Raw genomic sequence first — 12,319 nt, forward strand, 5'->3', positions numbered from 1 at the left:
TATTATCGCTGGAAATTTTTGCGGCCGAGCACAAATATCTAATCAGCTGGCACCTGACGGCCCAGGAACTCCTAATAGGTTACTACCCGTACGCACATCCTGTGCGGGTGGCGGAGTGAGGAATGAGGTACTTGGATCTTAATGCATCTACCAGCACCCTCAAGAGAAATCACTCGCTGCTAGTGTCATTAATACTGCTTGGGGGATGAGGCCACGTATGAATTAGCTGAAGAGGTGTACATGCAAGGTCGTTAGGGCCTTGAAGCTCCTCAGCCAAGCGTGTAATGTTGGCATCGATTTGGCAACTGAGGGGTTTCTGCAACTCGAGATTAATTTTTCTTCCCGATGGGCCGAGCTATAAGTGCGACATCCCCACTATTGCGTTTACTGGGAGTGTGAGTAGCCTGGGCCATGCATCTGGTGGGTCTCTCGTTATCGATGGGGGTACAGGGGCCGGGAAGGGCAACTGTAACTCTGAAAAGATATACTTACGAATTACACCAATGATTTTAGGTCCTTACCATTCTATTAGTATCGCCGAAGCTTCTGGATGCTTAGTTACTATGACCCGGGTTACCGATTCTTCGAGGATGGCGGGATATGGTGTTGATCGACGTGCAGTGTGTAGAGTTGTCAGTGCATGAGTGACGCTCTATGATTCCAAAGGGGCGATACTCCCTGTCAAAGAAACTGGGTTGTTCGTTGGGACAAAGTAGGCATATTATGCACTGCGCATCTTGTGGCTGTGGCATAGCATATATACCTACTTTATCGCTGGGGAGCGGGATTCATCAGGAGCCATTCTTTTTTTTCTATTGGCTAGGTTAAGGTCGGTGAGATTTTCTAACGAGTGTAGGACCAGCGCTGCTAAATACGCCATAGCGACAAGCCCATCCGGGATGCCCAGCTTCCGGGAAGAAAGGTGAACCATGATTTACATTCGATAAATTACCAGCTGAAACTTCGATGGGGTGGTAGCCTTAAGTAACATCGACCTCAATTGGCCCCCCTTTTGGAAGTATAGAAGGGATAAACCCGAACAGAAAGGCTGGAATTTTTGTTCGTGCAAGCACCACGCATGCATCGATGCACATGATAGACCCAGTAAACCCAAGCGGCCAGTCCGTCGGGCTCTGAGTACAGCCGGAATGTGGGAAAGACGCTTTTCAAAACCAAGAGCGGGCCCAGCCTGAGTCACCTGCAGGTCGAGGTTTCAAGTGAGCACTTGTGTTTCAGCCATAAGAAATATTTTATTATTCAATAGGGCTAATCGATCATGACAAAATCATCCGGTTAATAATATGTATTCATCCGGGGCAGTTGAAGAGTTGTGCGAAGAATGGCATGGTTTGTCCTGAGGTAGTACGGTCTAAGGGTTGAGCAGATCGTGGGTATAGTGGTGGTTGATCGGTCGGTAGATGACATGATAGATTTGTCTTATGCGACATGTATAGCACCAGGAGCATGTGTTGCTCTTATTCTCCTATTCCGAGTGATTAGGCGTGGAAAGCCGGCAGGTTGTTGTTCACAGGTGTCTTCGGATTGTTTGGGCACCGCCGGCCTTGGGCGGCTACCGGTAATTTCAACAGGACTGGCTCAGGCTTTTCAAAGTCATGGCCGTTTGGAATCACTGAATTAATGGTACAAGTATACACAGCTCACGGGCACGGTGAATGATGTAATTTCTGTCCATGAGTCCGGATATACTACGTCTAAATATACTATCATAGGTCTTTTGTTCCCTCTTAATCTCCCTTTACTTCTTGCTCCTCTTGTTGTCTCTTCAATGACCTTTGCCTTTGTTCCATTGACGATGGCGTTAGAGAAAGTCGGTCAAGATGGCCAACTTGGGCCGCCTCATCCACAACATGTTCGTGAATAGATGCTGCTACTATACCTCCCTGTTGCCAATCGCCTTTTGAATCCGGCACGTCTCTACCGTGCAAGCAATCTTATATCAACTACCGTTACTTCCGCTACTAACCGAAACACCTCGCTGCAGACCCATCCCCATGGCAATCGAGCGGGAGCGAAGGATTGCCGGTATCGAAACGTCGGGCTCTCGATCGACCACGGAGCCCACAAGGTAATACTCGCAGTTCGAACAGGAGCTATTGGGGGTTTCTAAAGCTACTGTAGAGTAGAGCAGACGTCGAAGAGATTGCGAAAAAAACGCAGGCATTGAGCAACCGGGAATGGAACAGTGTTGTGATGTAAGAAATACCGAGCGCAGGAGTGGGAGAACGTTAAGCAGTGCGGATAGGGATGGGGTGGATTGGGCTCCAAGGAGGGAGCTGGTGAAGTAATGAGCTAACATTGGAAGGGGGAAATAAAGGCATGTTTATTCTGGTTAGGAGACTGGTAACATAAGCTCTTTGTGCTCAGCCAAAGAGCTGTCTATAGGGTTATCCAGAAAGGGGAGCAATGAGACTAGTTGGAAAAGTTGTGACAAACTCTCGTCTTTTTGCGAGCTTCCTGGGCATTGGATCCAAAGTTTGCTCCAGAAAGGATCCTCAGCTTGGATCAGGATGCGTCTGGGAGTCCAGAGCTTTTCGAATCTTCATATAAACAAAACGTAGGTTGCGACTGGCAACCAAAATAATCGCAAGTTGTTATAATTGGCCATTTTAAAGTTCCAGGAACACTGTGGGACATGTCCAGTTAAGGTATTTAACCAATAGTGAGTTACCTCATGTAGGTATACCCCGTACCCACTAGCTATTTCTATCCAGTAGTTTCTTAATACTAGTGTGAGTGCAGGTCTGGCCTTCCGTAATATCACTCTCGAAGGATCATTGCACCAGTTTATCCTGGAAGAAAACTGACTGCCTGTTTTATTTAAACTTTCCAACTTTATTTCCATAATCTTAAGCTTGTGAGAAATTTCATACTGAAAAGAGTCAACTCATCGTACGCTTGTTTGAATGAGTTGGGTTAACCCTACCTCCAGATGGGTCGCAGGATTACAAGATCAAGACTCAGGACTTATGTGAGACTGCTGAATAAATTGGGAATTGGAAAGAAGGCAGATGGAGTTGCAATCTAAGCCAAGGTCGGAAAACAAGACCTGGATGGAATATGGATGTGGATAACTTGTCTCTTCCACTTGAGAAGCTTGAGCATGCGTATCACTGCACTACACCGGAGCCAGAGTACCAACCTATGACAGAGGGAACTTCTGTGATTATAACAAACAATAATGGATCATCTTATATGGACTAAGAGGGAAAAGTAAGATTTCTTAAAAGGGTTGTTTTTTTCATGTACTATGAGTAAAACATTTCAATCTACTATGTATAAGTCTCACTTAAGCATCTTCAGTCAGGCTGCAGGCGAAGGGTGGGGGGGGCGTTATTGCCAAACTGTACGAGTACGGTACTCGAGTATTGTACCCCGAATATGATGATATGCACCAGGGTCCTGGAAACGTTCACTCCACCATGTCATGTACGCACTAGAATCATAGTTTCGCAATATTTCCCGCATGATCTCCTGGCCACAATTTCTCGCAGTGGCATTGTTTCCCTTTAGTCAGCGATATCATTATCACCTCTTCACAGGCCGTCACTCGAATATTTATATTTTCCCGCAGCAGATCAACTCCGCCATCGACACAACGGGTAACTCCCGGCCGAAATCTTCGCGGGGAAGTCGAAACCACCATGCCCAGAATCGAGGCTCGCATCGGATGTTGGCATCGGTAGCTGGTAGCTTTCTCAGTACAAGCGTGAATCCCCAGTGCGCTCTAGTGTGGACTCCGGTATATGCGTCTTCCTCCACCAGCTAGAGCGCAACGATAAGAACAATGGTCCCATATACCCCAATCATCCAATCGCCTACCGTTGGGTTTGGGTGAGTCTTGAACTTGTTTACGCCTCTAACTGTTGATACGTGCGTTGGTCTATCTGCGCTTTTGGTATTATACCTTTAAACGAGTCATCAGTGGTCCTGGCGATTGCCCCTATGATACCACAAATAGCCCGCAGGGCAATCAGGCACCGCACCGGGATAAAACAGTGCCCTCGAAAAAATGAATTTCGAAATCGTCAAAGAATTTCTGGGAGATTCTAAACAACTGGGTTCCCCCCCTCATCTTCAGCCCAAAGTACCTCAAGAGAGGGAAGAAAAAAGTAAAAGCTTATTAGGATAGAATAGACCTTATTAAGAGGGCAGACGAAGGGATCCGTGAAAGGTGAAAGTGATGACTAGCGATGAAGTAAGTTTAGGAAAGCTTGTCCAACAGTTATGCTCTAGGGCGCAAGGGGCCTGGGAAACTTCACCCTTCCAGATAGGGTATACGTAATACGCTCACAGCGTCCCTTGAGGAACGGGGGGGGGACCCTCATAGCAGTCTTCCACTCTCTGCGAGGATACTCGCGCAGGAGACTACCCTTCTGGAAGTATCGCTAGAAGTATCTAAGATACTAAAGTGCGCCTACATAGCGGGGTGAGGCGATGGGTATCCGCGGTGGGGAGAAAGAAATATCTTCATGCGAACCCCTCAAATTATGATACCTTGGCCATCGAAATGATTCTAGGGCGGGAAATATTGATACTTTCTAAAGAAGTGTGCTTCGAGTGACTGATAGTGATTATCAGACATCTCTGGGTTTTTTGGCGTTCTATCTCCACTCAAGGGCTTGTAGTATGAAGGCAGTAAAGCATATACCAGCTAGGCTATCCGCGAGAGTATACACACCCCAATAAGTCCTATGACAATATTTACCAGAGCATAGAACATCACAACCTACCTTCCCACACGTAGACTAACCTCCCTAACTCTCCTTTCAACCCACTCCGAATTCCCCCACCACCCCACCATAAACCTCCTCCGAGGTGTCCATCTACCGCCGCCCGCTCATACTCCCGCAGCAACACGTCTGATCTATACCCCCTCCTATCTCCACCTCCCCTCCTTAAGGACTCTCTCCGCCTCCTCAAAGTAAACACCCAACAGCCCCCCCCTTCTGCCTCCCCTACAGATCCCCCCCCCGCTCACCGCCGCCCCAAGAAAATGTACCCAATCCACAACCCCCGGGCGGGAACCTATGAATTAGAAATCATACAGGGTACATCACTCCTCCTTGAGGGCGTCGTCAGGGATGCGGCAGTAGAAAATTGTGTGCCAGCCCTTTACCGTGTCCTTCCGAAGGCCTCGGTTTTGAGCTCTCAGTGACGGGTAGGGTGTAAAGGATTAGCTAGGTGAGCTCCTTCCGAGAATCTTCCAAAGCTGTGTATTCCTCATTGCCAGTGGCGAGGCATTGGTACCCACACTCTGCCTAGATGCCTTCTGCCGTGTCCGGTTCCGGAGCCTCGTTTAGCAGACTAGTGGGCTATCCCCGTGGTTCCGTAATGTTGCGTGGAAACCCACGATGCAGTGGATCATCCAGTGTGTCTTGCCCAATGGGAGTGTATTTGGGACCCACAGCGGAAAGTCTATGGTCGAGTCCTCCAGTAAGACTACATCATCCACATGTTCCCCTGCAGCCTCATAGCGAGGGGGTACCTTGTGGTTTCGGAAGGATAGAGAAGACGGGATAGGTTGGTGTAGAAGTAGCGTTCCGCTCGGTGGGATATGATATTAGTTTTCGAAGACGCGATTCGGGGGTGGCACTATGCATGCAGGAGGGGATTGGAGGGAGTTTATATTATGTTTGAGAATGTAGGGGGTTAGGGTGGATTTGATGGAGTTGTGAGGAATATCATAAGCTGAATCGTAATATTATAATACGGTAGTTTGGTCAGAGGCTTATGGAGGGAAGGTTGTGTGTGGAGAGTATATGCGAGAGCAACCTATGAAACCTAGAGTCTGCTTTACCAGCTTCGCTGAGCAGCAGCTAGGGACAAATCTCCCTTTTTTGTCGGCCCTACACCGATCTACTTTTATCAAAACAAACACAGAGATCGTGCCGAAATATGGAAAAAATCAAATATGAAGTATGTATCATAGGCTCATGAGGTAAAAAAATATTTAATCATGGCATTGTATGATAACTAAAAAACCTTGAACCTATTGTAACATATTATCCTCTGAATTTGTGAGATAATTTTTTTGAACAAAACTCAAGAGCTGAAAGGGGTTTCTTAAATCTGAATTTTAATTCAACAAAATTTAACTAATATATTCGCATCATCCATTCCTTTATCCTAGCATGATCTTTCTGTTTTGTTTTTGTTTTTGTTTTTGTTTTTTTGATAAGATAAGGCGATTGATATGATACACGGCTAACAGAAAGGGGAGATTTGTCCCTAGCTGCTGCTCAGCGAAGCTGGTAAAGCAGACCCTAGATTTCCTAGGTTGTATGGGGGAGGTGGCAGGGGGTTAACGGATTGCTGCTGGACATAGATGTAGGTTGGTGGGCCTAGAGACTGTTGTATACACCATAATTGATATTATACCTGTAGAAGAAAGAGAGGTGGTTGGGGAAGCTACTGGATGGCTCAGACGCTTGTTTGTTGGTTTTCTCAAACCATAGTCCAATGCTTGTCCACTCCACTAACTCACAGTCTCTCACTCGTTGTTCGAAATCTCTCAGTACAACTGCATCCATCCGCCCTACTGCACAGCTAGGATGAAATTACAATATTAACCGTCCATTCCGCTCAAAAAAAACACCAGAAATGGGCAAAACGACACCCCAGTAACCCCATACGAGATCCATATCATACCTCTACTATCATAGATCCCATCGTAAAACATCGATCAATCCATTCCAGAGAAAATCCCATGTAATGACTTCCTAGGGTTAGGTTTATCCTCTCACCATGCATGATATTATATCATACTAACATAGTCTATAACCAAACAACTTCCACACATGTCACCGAGGCCATCACCCACCCCTCTCCCTGCAAAGATTTCTCTTCTTTCTCTAAAAAACAAAAAAAACGAGGGCGGATCGCCCCATTGCATAACGCACCGGTTACCGCGCCGAGGAGCCATAATGGTCTACGGTACTGGTAGTGGCACCAGTCCAGCCTCCCTGCGATAAAGAGTGTAAATAATTTAGCGCTCTGCCTGTCCAATACATACATGTTCCAAATTCAGCCCCAGGCTAGGCTCACATAGCGAAACCCCCTCAACGTTATGGCCGACGCGTGGCAGCTTAAGCTTAGTCTAAGCCTTGAAGTTAAACTGAGATCCTGGAGCTGCATTGCCCTCGAGGGCGGTACCATCATGGAAGTGCGTAGGTCGTAACGAATAGCATTATGGTGGTGGTGGGTTGGAAGTCCTCTCTACTCGTAGCTAGTGATTTAATCTTGTGAAGATCGCTGCATGCGGGAAAGTGCGATAAAGTACAGTACTCGAGTATCGCGCAGTAGGTGAGATAAGGGCAGAGATTCCTCGGGTGAGTCAGTTAGTGGGTGGGTTAGGTAATACAGGAAGGGTGGGTGGCACTACTCGAGTATTGTATGATACCCGAGTTAAAAGCTGCTATATTTTGCTTTCCCATAAGTGCTGTGTATCTTAGAGCCTGTTCGCTCTTCGACTTTACCGTGCCGGTAGGATATGATATTGGGCTAGTCTGGAAATCCGAAAAACGATAGGTCAGGCGGAGAGTAAAGCGTCTATGACACAAGCATTAACTTGAGTAAAACCTTACCATCCAGGTGGCAGCGGGAGATCCGCACCAATACCATACGGCATGGGTAAAATAACTCGTGCCTTATGCATCATTCCTGTCCCCGCCCAACACATTTACAGTGCTCACTTGTACGGTACCCAAATGCTCGAGTGTATACCCGCCATTGGATTATCGGATAAAGAACTCCCTCCTCTTTACGGATTGACATGAACGACTATTCGTTGATCTTCGCTGGATAATAATAGAATAGATGCTTTAGGCCAACGGTGCTGTCAAGTGCAGCTCAGGGTGCCCGCTGGACCACTGATCAGGCTGATTGTGGGTTTGGGTGAAGCCTGGTTGGTTGGTGGGTGGACGCCATAACACAGGATTGGTACACAGTTCAGTCTCACGCTTACTCATGCACTGCCTTCTGGGGCTAGCGAGGCCAAGGGGAGGGGGTGGCGGGGGGAAGAGGGTGAGGGGGTGAGGGGAAAGCAGGGGAAGAACAAAAGCACAAAAATTTCGTAATCATATCTTAGATATAGTACAAAGGACAGACATTTAGAGATCGGGAGAGGTAGATAATGAAAAGGGACGAAAGGAGTGACCATTAGTATGATATGTAGTAACCAATGTAGTGAGCAAGTTACAAAAAATAATCATGCAAGCCTTATTAGCCAAATGGATAACAAAAGCCCCAGACCCTCAACATATATCTTCTCTCTAAGCTATCATAAATAAAGTATGTACAAAAAATGTATTTAATAGTATCATATAGTATTGTAGTAACTATCCAAATAGCTAACCTCATAATGTCAAAAATTAGAGATTCTCAAGAACTAAAGTCTTTAAGAACCAAGTTTACTTTCTCTCCCTAAGATCTCAAATTAGATTTCTATACTATTAAAAAATAATTGTTTGTAACTTGCAAATCCAGTACATCCAATGCATGTAATGCAGAGAATGCTCAGAATGCTAACTATTACTTATGACTTAAGTAGACATTTCAATAAGTATAATTATCTATTTACCATAAGATACAGAAGATACAACTTGAACAGAATGTATCAATTCTTACCAGTATTAAGTTTTGTATATCGAGTTATAAAATATGCAGGATATTACTGGATCTTAGAAGAAATCAAAATATACTGTTTATTTATAGTAACTTAGAGTCTAGGAGATGTTAAGACAAGTAAAGGTCTTGGATCTTTGTTGTATGATAGACAATATTTGTCTGAAAAGGCTTGTAGTATTAGAACTCACTAATATTACTTAGGAATATAAATTTTTTTGAAGGATAATGATTAAGATTCAAGATAGAACTTTACTGATAAGATCTCTTCTCCATTATCATGACATTGTTAAGTTAAATAGCTAGGTAGTTGTAAAAGTAGTATGACTAATATTGTTAAATATATAAATCAGTCCAACATTTTACCATATATTAATGTTTCTCCCTTGAAACTGGATAGTCATGTCTAAATTATAGTCATATAAATTCTACCAGATAATATAATTTTTAAACTCTAATTTCCTTTGATATTATGAAACTCACAACTCAGAAAGGAGAAATTTTCTTTAAATCCTACCTTAGTTCTCTCGATATCATAATTATAAAATAAAAACTGTTACCCAACCTTTTGCCCTTAGGTGTTGTGGATGTCGAGCTAGGGTAGTTTGAAGTTGACCTGATCTGAGGATTGTTGAAGAGGGGGGGAAGGGGTGATTCTCATTGTCCGGCCCTATTCCAAGAGTAGATATCACTATGACGTTGGTTGAATTAGACTGACCTTTCCCCCTCCCTCTATCACAGCCCCTGATTGATTGCGCAAGTGGGTGGATGATTAGGAACGGGATCTGCGATGGAATACAGTACTCGTACAGCACAAGCACTCGGACCCGCGTACTGCAAATAGCACCAAGAGCGCTCAAGGGAAACAATCTTCTATTCTTTATTTCTAAAAGAAATCACTTTGCCTGCACTGCAAACTACAACTGCACACCTGGTATCATACTCTACTTGTTGGAAGAAATTCCTGGAAGCGAGGATCTTTTTCACCCTATCATACCAGTAACTTTCCTGGATACTAACTTATATCACCAGTTAGTTTAGTGGAGTATCATAGACCTCACCTCACCACCCACATCAGCTCAACTCCCCGGTGTCTACTCGCACAATAGAGAGAACGGATACCGTATCACGTTCGGCTAAATCGGTCAAGTTCCCTACCTTTTTTTTTTCCCCCTTATTTTCTCGCAGAATGGATTAAATGTCGCTCGACCGGTTCGTGTTCCGTTGATAAGGTTCGCTACAAACTCGAAACCATGACGGGGATGCGGGAGCGGATTTGTCAGTGTCGCAGGAGGTGGTCGGGGCAGCGGTGCCTGCCCTTACGAACGAAAATGGTATCTGGGTTTACATAGGGGATCAAGGAGAGTCTCGATTGTGATGCCTATTGCTGCTATTATTATTACGATTGTGGTTGCGCATTTATAAATTCATTTATTTAGTGTTATGTGGCAGGTGAGAAGAGCAGAATGGGGTAGGTATGACGGATGACAACGAATTTGTAGCGGCTGGGGGACCAGGCAAAGCAAGAGGCTGAAGTTTTACTACCGGAGCAATTACTTTGTGGCGAGATCTTTTCACTGCCGCACCGTTACCGGTAATGCACAATTGATACTCTTTGCGGTCACTGCATAATTCTTTCCCCATGAGCAGGCAACATAAGGGGGTTGGACCAGCAAGGGCGGAGATATGCCATAAACCACTCGGTGAACAATCAATGGAAGGAAAATCTTGTCCACAGACAGTCAATCGAAAAAGTGGCATTCGCAGCGGGGCTGCTGGAGCGCGTTCACTCACTCACGTCAATCGAAGAATCCCGCAGACGGCGGATCACCATCGATCGGGACTGTTTATATTGAATCTCAAAAGTGGATCAAATCCACACGCGGTAATGTACGAGTACCGTACTGTACTCGTACACGGGGGGGAGCAAAATAAAACAAAATAAAATAAAATGGGTCGTGGCTTGACAGATTTGCCCAAAGAAGGAATCCGTGCAACGAATCCGGGGAAGAGTGGATTTTTTTAGACTGCGATATCGCTCCCGGTGCTGTACAGTACTCGAGTACGAGTACCGGTACTCGTTCGTACTCGAGCAGAAAAAACACGGCAACACAAAAAGCCCCTGAGGCGGTTGGCTTTTTGCTTGTGTTCGATTCGTGGACATTTCCTCCCTATTGAGTGGTGCGTGGCTTGGCCTAAAGCCAAACTCGATGGCTCTGCTCAGGGTGAGTGCCGTACCAAATCTGCTACTGTACCACCGGCTGCGCTAAACGCTATTGAGCAGCACCACACTCTTTTCCTCCTTTCTGATCAAGTTCCTCTCTACTTGTACGCTGGCCCAGCAGCTTTTCCCTTCCCTTCCCTTCCCTTTCCCTTCTTTTTCTCTTCAGACATATAATTCCCGCCCTTCACCCTTGACGGGGTTTGTGCTTTTTCTTCTTCCCTTCTTCCTCCTCCTCCTCCGCTCCTTCCCCCCCCCATCAAGCGTTTTGTTTCTCTTTCTTGAAAAAAAACAAGGACCATCCTTCTCATTTTCTCCTTTCATCTTTCCTCTTCCTTTCCGATTGAGATATCGCACGCAGCTGGGTTCGTTCATCGGTCGCTTCTGGGAAGGGGTATTCCGTCTTTTCTTACTTTCTTTACTTTTTTTTCTTCTATTCGAGTTAGTTGATTTGCTTGACAAACAAACTCTCCCTCTCGCTACTACTGCATTTGCCAGCTCTCGTTTCTCCTCCAGAGCTTTAAGTTATATCGGACTGTTTTCCCCGAGTTGCTACTCCGCGATACCATCTACCGCACCCATATCTACCCTTAATTACAACAAACCAATTAGCAATGGCCGCCTCAACATCCTCATCCCTCTTCACCAGAGCACTATTGTTCTTTCTCCTGTTCGTCATCCTCGCTGTCAGTGCAAATGCACAATCCGCCAGCGAAACCGCACACCCGGTAACCCCAATCACGAACGGCACCGCCGAGCCAACATATACTACCCCAGCGGTACCAACAGGCACTAGCGACCAGCCTAGTAGCGCAAACACCCTCTCTTCAACGGTGGCATTGTTTGGAGCTTTGATTGCTGTGAGTTACCCCTTTCTCCTGCCGGGATGTTGAAATTTGTTGGGGGACGTGGGAACTGATTAGTTGTTTATGATAGGCCGCTCTGTTTTCTATATGATCAGATTTCTTGTTTCTATGAGATGGGGTTTATCAAAGTTCGGCGTGCGTGCGAAGGAGTTGGAGGATTCTATCATACTGGACAGCGGGAACGGTCTAGCCACGGCTGAAGGCTAGCATTGGAAACTTTTCTTGCCCGCTCACACCAACTCACGCCCACTGCTTGCTTATCCTATTTAATTCGGAACCTTTTATTTGATATCGCTTTTTTAATCCTGGGGGGGCCCTTTTTCATATACACTTTTAATCGCTTCACGCTTCTACCATAACAAACACCAACTCCCAATTTACCGCGCAGATTCAACCTCCTCCCGAACCTTTAACTCGATTTTTCAATACCCTTTTCAGTTTCTTCTTCAGGCGTTTAGATCGTTCTTCTTTGGAGTTTTTTTCTCGTGTCCTTTTCAACATTCCCTTCCTTTGTACAGGCCACTCTTATGTGACAAGCCCGGATTGGAACCGCCGAGAAGCGCTTTTTGCGATTCTTCTCTATGTGTCC

At 45.6% G+C, this 12,319-nt stretch overlaps 2 protein-coding genes; one reads left to right on the forward strand and one right to left on the reverse strand.

Moving 5' to 3' along the window:
* Positions 1 to 9,350: 9,350 nt before the first annotated feature.
* GSTUM_00011987001 (uncharacterized protein) lies at positions 9,351 to 10,404 on the reverse strand (the record flags this gene model as incomplete). XM_002842270.2 has 1 exon in its annotated part: positions 9,351 to 10,404. The coding sequence occupies one exon, from the start codon at positions 10,402 to 10,404 to the stop codon at positions 10,075 to 10,077; it is 330 nt and encodes a 109-aa protein (XP_002842316.1). The 3' UTR covers positions 9,351 to 10,074.
* A 616-nt stretch (positions 10,405 to 11,020) lies between these two features.
* The window catches only part of GSTUM_00011988001 (uncharacterized protein), a 1,700-nt gene continuing 401 nt past the window's right edge, over positions 11,021 to 12,319 (forward strand). The window contains exons 1-2 of the mRNA XM_002842271.2: positions 11,021 to 11,724; positions 11,801 to 12,319. The exon at positions 11,801 to 12,319 is cut by the window's right edge and continues 401 nt beyond it. Of these exons, the coding sequence (XP_002842317.1) occupies positions 11,479 to 11,724; positions 11,801 to 11,821 (267 nt within the window). The 5' untranslated portion in view covers positions 11,021 to 11,478 and the 3' untranslated portion in view covers positions 11,822 to 12,319.

The sequence above is a fragment of the Tuber melanosporum genome (assembly GCF_000151645.1).
Source record: "Tuber melanosporum whole genome shotgun sequence assembly, scaffold_93, strain Mel28".
Classification (NCBI taxonomy): Eukaryota; Fungi; Ascomycota; class Pezizomycetes; order Pezizales; family Tuberaceae; genus Tuber; species Tuber melanosporum.